At 45.8% G+C, this 11,957-nt stretch overlaps 1 protein-coding gene across 1 annotated transcript; it reads left to right on the top strand.

Moving 5' to 3' along the window:
* Window positions 1-1,629: 1,629 nt before the first annotated feature.
* On the top strand, window positions 1,630-11,887 carry LOC311318799 (organic cation/carnitine transporter 2-like; the record flags this gene model as incomplete). Its single annotated transcript, XM_084450229.1, has 10 exons — window positions 1,630-2,025; window positions 2,450-2,553; window positions 6,536-6,690; window positions 6,952-7,123; window positions 7,275-7,401; window positions 7,625-7,716; window positions 7,873-8,087; window positions 10,784-10,966; window positions 11,114-11,249; window positions 11,827-11,887. 10 exons carry the CDS (start codon window positions 1,630-1,632, stop codon window positions 11,885-11,887), a joined length of 1,641 nt encoding a protein of 546 aa, XP_084306355.1.
* Window positions 11,888-11,957: the final 70 nt, after the last annotated feature.

Here is an 11,957-nt window from a genome sequence, read left to right as displayed (position 1 = left end):
GATAGATCAATAGACAGGTAGATAGACCTATCTATCTAGTCGTTAGCCTAAACCTGAGCTTACACCTGCTAAACCTAAGCTTAAACCCCCAACATGGCCGGCCGTGAAAACCCTCTATATGTGACGCTTGTTTTGGCTGTCTGGCACTGTTCGGAATCGCTCCCTATTCACTATATAGTGCACTATATAGGGCGTCAGCCATTTTGTTTGTAGTGTCCGAATTCTCCACGGAATTTGCGTTCCCTATATAGTCCACTATTTATTACCCACAATTCACCTTGATTTCCAGGGAACAGTGCATGTACCCTACATTTTCTCCGTTCCCTAGGTAGTTCACTACATGGTGAACCCTATATAGGGAATAGGGAGTGAGGGAACGAGGGAGCGATTCCAAACACAGCTATTGCTTTAGATGACAACAAGTTTGCTTGCTGTGAATAGTTTAGCTACGTACGTTGGGAGGCAAGGGTTGAGTACAAGGACTAGCTACAGTAGCTTGTAGTAGCTAACCTTAGCTAAAGCACTTTGAGAGAAACGTGCACAGTATCTCCGACTCCCTGGGCCTTGAGTTAGCTAGCTAACACTAGCTAGCGTGTTACCTAGCACTAGCTACCGTTAGCTATCTATCATTAGGCATCAATTCCTGAACTTAGCTTTAGCTTAGCGTGCAGCCAGGTTATGGGTTACTGTTTACTTCAGATATTACTCTACATTTCAACCAGACATTACAGTGAAACCAGGTAGTCAAAATAACTTATCTGATATAAAATGGGCACCGCAAACGTGGGCATTTCTGATGATGTCCTCAGTCCAGTCCATACGCTTAATGGCTTGTAGCCACAGGCGACTCCGGTTCCTCTGAAAAGGCCGGTTTCCTCTTGAAACAAATAAAGTTTGAATCCCATAGAGCACCGATTTGTACACCCGTAGACAGACACAGCCAGACATCTTGATGGTATATAAAATACTAGTCTTTGCACTAAAATACTGCTCTTTACTGCTCCTTGCTCTGAATTCGTCTGTCTCCCCCTGCTACTGTTTCAAGAATGTGCGTGCATACTGGTGCTGACGTAGGCTGTAAAAGGGTCTATAATAAACAAATATGACCCACGCTTGTTTATTTATGTGCAGTGGCTCTACCGTATAAATTCAATAACTGACATAGCACCACCAGGTAACCACATGTTTACATAGCTTCTATAACATCCAGTGACAAAATACTGTCCCATCGGGGTTTGAACCCCCAACGTTCAGTTTGAGAGGCGAACTCCCTAACCACCAAGTCATTGAATATCTGGGAAACCTGAGGTGTCATAGATCTTTTGATGTTCTGGGACCACTGCCTCTTGTGGTAGCAATATAGTACTGCAGGTCAACAACGGGACGGAGGCACACAGGGAGTAAGCCAGGAAGGGAGCCAGGGAGGGATGACTACTGGACATTAGCTATCCTAGGTGCGCTGGCTTACAGCCATGTACAAAAACACCACTGCAGCAATATGGTCTTTTCCAGGAGCTTCTACAGTGAAGGTGCCAGGCAACAGCCAGGTGAAAGCCAGGTGACAACGCAGCATTTCCACCGGCATCAGCGCACTCCAGTCTCAGCAGGAAGGGACAGGCCGGGACGCCAATGGCGAGTGACTATGATGAGACCATCGCCTTCCTGGGCCAGTGGGGGACTTTCCAGCAGACCGTCTTCTTCCTCCTCTGTGCCAGCACCATCCCCAACGGCTTCAGTGCCTTCTCCGTCATCTTCCTTGCTGACGTTCCCCGCCACCACTGCCTGGTCCCAGGGCGGGCCAATCTGAGTGACGCCTGGAGGAAGGCGGTCATCCCCCTGGAGGTGGTGAACGGCGCGGAGGTGGAGATCCGGTGCGGCCGGTACAGGCTGGACCTGGTGAGGAACCTGTCAGCTCTGGGCCTCATCCCCGGCCTGGATGTCAACTTGACCAGGCTGGAGCAGGAGGGTTGTGTGGACGGATGGAGCTACAGCAGAGACATCTACCAGTCCACCATAGTCACTGAGGTGAGAGAGAGAGAGAGAGAGAGAGAGAGAGAGTGTGTGTGTGTGTGTGTGTGTGTGTGTGTGTGTGTGGTGTGTGTCGAGCACTCCTCCTTAGTCATGGTACGGTAGGGCTGGCCAACTGTAGTCACTAACCACAACGATAAACATTATTCTGGGTAGTGATAAGCCACGTCACCTTACACAGACCCTGCGTGACCTTTAGTGACTGAACTTACCTGTCTGAATGAGGAATGTGGTAGGTAAATTAATGAGCTGAGTGGTGAAATAGCTTTGTGAATCTGATAACCACAATCTAGAGGTACCATTCTAGACTGTGTTTCCTGAGAACTCTGTTGCACTAATGATCACCCATAGTCCACTGTAGAAGATGGATGACAGATTAACAACAGTGCTATGACCTCTCTCTCTGTGTCCCCTGCTTCAGTTTGACCTGGTCTGCAGCCAGGAATGGAAGCAGCCGTTCACCTCGTCAGTGTATTTCCTGGGGGTGCTGTGTGGATCCTTCTTCTCCGGACAGCTCTCAGACCGGTACTGACCTCTCTGGTACTGCCCCACTGTGCACAGGGCATCACAGCGCACACGCGCACACACACACACACACACACACGCACGCACGCACGCACGCACACACACACACACATATACACACACACACACACACACACACACACACACACACACACACACACACACACACACACACACATAGAGCAGTACTTGGCTAGCCTTTTAGCTTCCTTCTTGGACATCCCAAGTAGACGTAGTCCTCTGACAACCAACCTATGAACATGTCCAAGGCTGCCAAATATAAAAACAAGTAGTGTACACCTATAGCCTAGCTCTGAGATGGTATTTACGAGAGGTTGGTATTTCAAGACCTTAGTAATAAAGGCTTCCTCGAGGCTTGTATCAAAGGTGCATGCTATCTCTAATACAGACACTTCACTGGACTCTTCATTAACCACAACAACATCTGCTGTGTTAGCAGACAACTGTGAAAAGGCATATTGGTCATTACAGAGATGGAACATAGATGTATTGACACAGGCATGTGTGTACATTTTCACTGATGCTGGGGAGTGGTGTGATATGTCCTTAACTATTAGGTTCACTATTCTATCATAAATGTGCTATGCACATTCCTTTGTAAGCATAACAGCCATTCAAGATATGCAATAGTGTTTCGGTAACGTGTTCTGTTGTGTATTGCAAGCAATGAGGAACCTGAGTGGAAGGAAACCAGATAGAGAGGTTGAGTCTGGTAGGTAGGCAAGGCAAGGCAAGTTTATTTATATAGCACATTTCAGCCACAGGGCAATTCAAGGTGCTTTACATGAGACATTAAAAGCATTAAAACAAAAAGCAAGACATTATAGACATTTAAAACAAAAGGCAGGACAAATTAAAAGCATTAAAACAAAAAGCAAGTCATTATAGACATTTAAAACAAAAAGCAGGACAAATAGAATACAGGAATAAAAGTAGGACTTGTAGAAAGGTAGGACTTGTAATCTGCCCTTGATTGTGAATATGACAATGTTCTCATCGAGTGCAGTGTTTTTGAGAAAAGAATGAGAAACAGAGTGATCAGCTGTGGGAAGACATGCTAGTTTTCCCTGGAGTTTCAGTCCAGTCCAGTGTTGTTGTTGTTGATGTTGGTGAAGGTCCATGCGAGTACATCCGGCCCCTTTAGCTGTTAACAGGTGGCTCTGTCCAGCAAATGGGGCTGTTGCCCTGACCTGTATCAGAGGGTCAGATATACAGTCCTCTGAGACCCGCACAGCCTCAGAGTCAGACCGCACCCACTCCAGGGACACCCCGGTTCGGACATGGTCCGGCCAATCAGACCAGACTCCAAAACCAGCGGAATGGGTGTCCCAGTTTCCCACTGGGTTTCCTCTTGAACCCGAGGAAGTGAGGAAGTGAACCCCTGGCCACTGGGACCTTCCTTCTCCTCATGTCCAGGAACAGGGAGCAACGGGCCAGCTCCCTGACATCCTTGTCATCGTTGTTAAGCATCTTGAGAAGATGGGAGATTCTCATGCTGGTGTAGATCCATTCTACATTGGGGACCCCAAGCCTTCCCTCCCACTGAGGGTGAAAGATGATGTCACGGGTGCTGTGTGAATTGAGTCCAAGCCACCTGCGCACTAAGCTCACTGTCTTGTTATTAATTTCACACAGCACTTTCTGAGGGATGTGGACATTGGAGAAGAGGTGCTGAACTTTCGACAGGGCCACCTGCCTGATGGCTTCTAACTTCATAGTTAGTGGCAGTGGACAACTGTCTATCAAGTCCAACCTGGATGTGAACTCAGTCAAGGTGTTATTGATTTGCTCCTTCCACTCTCCTGCGATGGTCATTTTATGTCCAAGATGTGTACGTGTATGTCTCATGAAGAGAATATACAGAAATGGGCTGTGTTGCTATGGAGAACACAGGGGGTGTGTCGGTTTTTGAGTGGAACCACCTGTTCCCCCCACTCCGCCTTTCATACAGGCCGGACGATTCCAGAAAGCGGTCCGTCCTGATGAGCATGTTCTTGATTACGCTCTCTTCCCTGGAGGCCAGGACAACATCATCTGCGTAGCTCTGCACTGGGTTGGGGGTGATGACACCCTGGGGGGCACACTGACACAGCCACTTCATCCACTGGTTGATGGCAATTATGAAGTTAACTGCAATCCATGGGCAGACAGTTTTAATGCCTGTCTGAAGTAGTGTTGGAAGAGTGAGCTGTTTACCACAGATTAATTGGATGAAGGAGCTTTGGTACACATCTTTCACAATGTCAATAAATAGCTGGGGTAGCTGTATCTCTTCCAGTGATCTAATCATTACATTGTGAGCTAATGTCCCAAATGCATCTCTAAAATCAAGAAAGACTGTAAAAAGTTTACATGACTGATGTTTGAAGTCATCTATCCCTGTCTTAAGGCAAAATACATGCTCGTCCATACCCATCCTGCTGATGTAGGCCTTCTGTTTGGTGGACAGGATGTTATCATCCACCAACCAGGGCAGGACTCGGGCCAGTATGCACTTCATGAATACCTTGTAGATGGTAGGGAGAAGAGAGATGTCCCTCCATGTTGTTGGATCTTCAGGGATAGTGCCTTTCTTTTGGATGCGATGTACAGTATTAGTGCTCCTTTCCATGAGTCTGGAACTCGCTTGTTCTCCAAACAGACATTGAAGACAGTTATTAGTGTCTGACATGACTGTGTGAATTTCAGTGTGTCATATGTCACCCCATCTGAGCCACTGGCTTTGTTGTTAGGTAGGCTGTGCAGAACACTCTCCACCTCCTGGAGAAACACACACACACACACACACACACACACACAGTAACAGTATATCCCAGTACACACAGAGTAACAGTATAACCCAGTACACACAGAGTAACAGTATATCCCAGTACACACACACACTAACAGTATATCCCAGTACACACAGAGTAACAGTACATCCCAGTACACACAGAGTAACAGTATATCCCAGTACACACAGAGTAACAGTATATCCCAGTACACACAGAGTAACAGTATATCCCAGTACACACACAGCAGCAATGTTAAGTGTTCTGTGAAACTGACCAGGTATTTCTAAATATTAGAGATTAATCTGAATATTAGGGAATATTATATAATAATAATAATAATAATAATAATAATAATAATAATATTATAGTTTGTAAAATATATGGAGGAAATATACAGAGTAATATATGATACATAAAGAATAATATATGATACATACATAATATACAGAATAATACATAAGGAATTTTCATGTTGCAGTACTGTATATTGGAAAATCCTATATATGGAAATGTATTGTTTGATATATTACATAATATTTTCCAATATATGGCTATATATTTTTGTGTCATAAGGGCAGCCCCATGTGAAAAAAGGGTGTGTCACGATCACATAATATTTTGAAAGGCCATATACAGTATACAGTATACAATATACAGGTGCATCTCAGAAAATTAGAATATTGTGGAAAGTTCATCATTTTCCATAATTTAATTCAAAAAGTAAAACTTTCATATATTATAGATTCATTGCACATGAAGTGAAATTTCAAGGCTGATTGAATCCATGCCACGCATGTTGATGCATTAATTTATGCAAAAGGAGCCCCGACCAAGTATTGAGTGTACTGTATAAATGAACATACTGAACATACTATGCATCATAAAGATTAAAACAAAAAAGGCTTGAAATATTTCACTTTGTGTAATGGATATATAATATATGAAAGTCTCACTTTTTGAATGAAATTACAGAAAATAATGAACTTTTTAACAATATTCAATTTTTTTGGGATGCACCTGTATATATGTTGTACCTTCAACATGAAATGAACTTCCATGAGAGTGAGTCATAGGGAGCTTCATACATTTCTGAATAAACCTTTGGAAGCAGATTCATTGGATCAAGCCAAGAAAGTTTCTATAGGAAATGTTAACTTAATATCTTTGTCTCTCCATTGTGTGTGCAGGTTTGGGCGAAAGCCTGTCCTGTTTGTGACCATGGCAGTTCAAACCCTCTTCACCTTCATCCAGATCTTCTCTCCGTCCTGGCTGGTCTTCTCAGGCCTCTTCTTCATCGTGGGTCTGGGCCAGATCTCCAACTACGTGGCTGCGTTTGTGTTAGGTACTGAAGGAAAGTGTGACCCGGATGGTGTGACCCGGATGGGTACATACCCGGGCTTGATCGGGCCTCGGGCCTAGGTCTCCCCTGCTCACCGTACCACTGTGCTCAACCCTCCCTCACCTCGTCACCTAACCACCTCTGCACTCTGGCACATCACGCCACTCTTGCACTTCACAGAGTATCTTCACGTGTCATTCCTCTGTTTGGCTAACCTTTTGGTTACAATGAAAGACGTCATTCTCTAGCCTTTGTGTTTTCCAGGCACCGAGGTGCTGACGGGCCACGTGCGTGTCCTCTATTCCTCCCTGGGTGTGTGTCTCTGCTTTGCCTTTGGTTACATGATGCTGCCCTTCTTCGCCTACTTCATCCGGGACTGGAAGGCTCTCCTGCTGGCGCTGTCCGTGCCTGGCCTGGTCTACATCCCCCTCTGGTGGTGTGTGAGGGGTACTACTGCCTCAGCATGAATGGTGTTTCTGGGGAAGAGGGGGAGGCGAGGGAGGTTGACAGGAAAGGCGTGAGTGTAATGGGGGTGTGGTGATCGCCCGAGGAGACGTTGCCATTGAACTGTTCTCTCTGTTCCCCAGGTTCATCCCGGAGTCTCCGCGCTGGCTGCTGTCTCAGGGCAGAGTGGAGGAGGCGGACGCCATCTTGAGACAAGCTGCCAGGAGGAACAAGGTGGAGGCTCCCGAAGTCATCTTTAAAGACATTGAGGTAGGTGCACTATTCTGCTCCGAAAGAACTGTTTTGTAGATTTGTTAGAGTGCAAGTAAGTGGCTAGAGGAGTGTCAAATGAAATACACCCCAACTTGGAATGGTATTCTTCACTGGTTCTGGTGAATAGATATAGATGCTTTATTTGTCCCCGGGGGGGAATAAATTGTTGATTTAGGTCCATAAAAATGGGATGCTAACACAGGGGTCCTAACTGTCCCAGGAAACTGGTAAACAGGGGGACAAGCACACTGTCCTGGACCTGTTGAGGACCAGCAACATCCGCAACACTACGCTCATTCTCTGCCTGGTGTGGTGGGTATCCATGGTGCACAGTACCCAGAACTCAGCCAACAGACACTGTATGCACACACACACATACGGTAGAATTTGCTTGTAGCTTAACCCCAAGATGAGTGAAAAGAATACTGAACCCCTACTTACCTGCCCCCTGCTCTCTTATACGTGCAGGTGGACTCTCAGCATGGGCTACTTCGGCCTGTCCCTCAACACGTCCCGCCTCTCTGGTGACCCCTACATGAACTGTTTCATCTCTGCGGCCATCGAGGTGCCGGCATATATCATCAGCTGGCTGGCGCTGCGCTACCTCCCCAGACGTCTGTCCTCCTCCGTCAGCATGCTTCTGGGGGGAGGCGCCCTCTACTGCATCCAGCTGGTACCTCCCAGTAAGAGACTGAAACCCTGTTCACACTATTGAGTTTTATTTATTTGACCTTTATTTAACCAGATACAATCGTTGAGATATAAATCTCTTTCACAATACTGACCTGGCCAAGAAGGCAGCAAGGTAAACATGGTTTCACCAAAAAAGAGCATATTACACAACCATACAAACAAGCATCCAACAGTGCAAAGCAATACAAAAGGAAGAGAAATGAAAGCACTAGTTGACCAGACAGAGCTGTTCTACACTCTTGAGATATAGTCCGTCGCCATTAACATACCCAGTGGAGCCATAGGTGCATAGACAAAATCACTCAAAAACACCAGAAACTCTCGTTTTCAAAGACAGGAAATGACTCACTGAATGGTCACTGGTGTCCGTTGATGTTCAGACAAAAAAATTCCCACAAAGTAAATCAAACCAGATCAGAAGCATACTTTGTGGCGATTTTCTTTTTCTCAGAACATCAACAGACAGGGGCGTGCACAGATAGACACGATGTGGTGCTAGAGCACCTGCCCTTTGCCCTCTGGACAAGGCAAGTGCCCTTTTGAAAGTTCCTTTTTGTTTTTTGTTTTTTACAGTGTAGGCCTACTGTATGTGGCCCATGGTGACATCGATGAATTATCGATTAAAAGTGTGTAATAGTGCCCCATAATACGTTGTAATTTTGCCAGCCCCCCCCCCACGCACACACACACACGTGCCCGCGGCACACCCGTGCCCCTCCCTGCCTCTCTTCCTTTGTCAACGGTAAACGCAAAAAGCTGACACAAACGGAGGCGCGCTGCAGCAGCGCTGCACACACATCTCCTCCCCTGCCCTTTCCCCATCCAGAGTGCCCGAGTGATGACAGCTAACCAGCCAGGTAACACATAAACCAAACGAGTGTATTGTTTGCCTCCTAAGCCTCAGTTGCCAAACTATATAAAAAAAAAAATGTAATTGATTTTTTTGGGGGGGGGGGAAGACATAACATTAACCACATACAATTACAACATGTATTACAGTCAGACAACATTTTACACGCAACACAAAGACAAGACAAAACATCCACAACCACAACAACAAAGGCAGGATTAGGGAGGGGAAAGGAGAGTGTAGCTCAGACATAACAATCAACGTATACAAACAAGCATACACAACATATAGGGCCTATATACATGTATACATGCAACACATATACACAGACACACATATACATTAATACAAAATGGACATACATACAATACAAGCTTCAATCATAAAGAACTTCCTTGGGGAGTGTATTAAGAAATGACCTGACCTTTGACCATATTCCCTGCTCCCCTCTCTCAGCATAAGATAAATATGAGGTAGCTCCCTCCATACTGATAACATTCAAAAATTCACTCAGCCAGTTATTTAAACAAAAGCAGTTGTGTTTCCTAACCTTCCAGTTCATCAAGATAAGCCGAACTGTGGATGCATATGCGAGAGAGATAATTTTCTGGGCAACTGCATTATGCGGGCCATCCGCATACTTGCCTAGCAGACATGCTGCTGGTTCCATTGTGATCTCTTTGTCTAATATCTGAGAGAGTGCCACCCCAACCATCTCCCAAAGGGGTTTTACAGTTGGGCAGTACCATAGAGAGTGCACCAGCGTGCCATTCTTCCCACAGCCAAGCCAGCAGAGGCCAGGCAGAGATGGATCAATTTTTTTCAGTCTGGAGGGAGTAATGTAAGCTCTATGCAGGATCTTGAACTGGATAACCCTAAGCCTTACACTTTTTGATGTAGTTAGTGAATATTTTCAGATATTGTCCCATTCATCAGGGGAGAGGGAGATATTGAGGTCTTGCTCCCACTTCATCTGCGTCTGGAAATTAGTATTGGGGATGGAGAGGAGAAGACGCAAATATATGTTAGAAACCAGTCCTCTCTCATCTGTAATAGTTTTAAGATCGACATCTAGCTCACTGTGGCTACCCACCACCTTGCCCCCTAAGCCTCAGTTGCCAAACTATAACTTGCATTTATTTGTCTCTGTTGTGAAGTAAGTCTGATGTAAGTCGTATGATACAGCGCCAAACAGCTGAGCCTAAATTATTCGACTGCCCACCTGCGTAACAAGCTAGCTAATCATAATCAATTAATGGTAATCGGTAGAATTTGTTGTTAGTATACTTAAGCTGAATATTTAATATTATGTAGTAACCTTAGGGCTGCCAAGACACGCGCGTTCAGCCTCTTCTCACGCTGACACGCCACACTTCACAATTCTCACGCGGAGAAATGAGCAACCCCAACATACTACAGGCCCGTAGCCAGGGGTGGATCGAACGAATGGAACAGGGCAAACCCCCCCCCCCCCCCCCGTCAACATCTCGCTGCGCAAGATGCCCTCATTTTTCACTGAGCACCTGCCCCCCAAAATGTCTGTGCACGCCACTGTCAACAGACACTAGTAACTGACCACTCGGTGAGTTTCCTGTCTTTGAACATTAGAGTTTATGGTGTTTTGGGGGATTTTTGTCTATGCACCTATGGATTCATTGAGTGTGTATGATCGTAATAACCTTATAACATGGCTTCTAATGCTACATTTTGAACCTGTCCTTTATTCTGAGTCACTTTTTTAGGTTTGTGACTACGGTTAAAGCAGTACAGCTCAGCTCTGTCTACTCAACATACTTAAGTGAATGTATTGGTTAAGTGAAGTAATCACTTCTCCAGGTCTACCGGATGCATCTGTAGCTCTGGAGATGCTGGGCAAGTTTGGTATTGCCACGGGAACAGCGCTGATGTTCGCCTACACCGGGGAGCTGTACCCCACGGTCATCAGAAACACGGCGGTGGGCTTCTGTGCCATGATCTCCAGAGTGGGCAGCGCCATCGCGCCCTACTTCATCCACCTGAGTGAGACGCTATGTAGTAACCGTACACTGCCACTAGAGAGTGCAAATACTGAATATTTTCTTACCTTGGCCATAACATCTAATTCTATTTAGATTTATTTATATCATATGTGTCTTAATGACTGTGCCCCTCTCTGTCTGTTTAAAGGCATCTACTATAAGAATCTGCCGTACATCCTGCTGGGTAGTCTGGCGGTGCTGTCAGCCCTGGCCACTCTCTTCCTCCCAGAGAGCTTTGGACGTCCGCTCCCCGAGACCATCCAAGAAATGACCAAACAAGAGAGGTGAGAATGATGGTGGCGATGGACATGGTGATGATGATGATGATGAGGGAGAGGAGGAGGAAGAAGAATATAAGACAGCAGCCATCCTGCTCAAAGCCCCTGTGTTTACTCAATGAGTATTTTGTTCCATTATGTAATCAAGCTGAGCCATGGATAACTGTTAACTGTTCTACTCCTGCAGGCTACGGTGCCCATGCTTGAAAAGAAAAAAGACACAGTCATATACAGCAAGCGTTTACCTCGGATCTCTGCATCCCTCATCTGTCTAGAAAAGGTTGTTTTACCAAAAAAGGTATTTCCATTTTCTGTTTTATTTGCATGAAATATATATTGATTTTATTGCATCATATATGTTAATGTCACAGTCTACAGCATCTAAAAAAATTGCTTGGGTAGTCCTACTGCAACCCCCCCCCCCCCCCCCCCAAAAAAAAAGTGGTCACCTGGGTACTTCAACACACAGACACACATCACCCTATGACATGATGCATCCCAGAGTGTGTGTTGCATTATGTCATCCCGTACCTAACCCTAACCCTCTGTACTGCTCAGTCTGTCTCAGTGCTTCTAACTACAGCAGCCTGCCTCAGCTCTCCCTCTGTGGCCGGCAGACGCTGATCGACAACAACCAGCTCTAATGGAGGAAATGCTGTCTGTGTGTGTGTGTGTGTGTGTGTGTGTGTGTGTGTGTGTGTGTGTGTGTGTGTG

Source organism: Borostomias antarcticus (assembly GCF_949987555.1).
Source record: "Borostomias antarcticus genome assembly, chromosome: 15".
Lineage (NCBI taxonomy): Eukaryota > Metazoa > Chordata > Actinopteri > Stomiiformes > Stomiidae > Borostomias > Borostomias antarcticus.
Note: the sequence above shows the minus strand (reverse complement) of the source record. Positions and strands in the feature narration are given on the sequence as shown.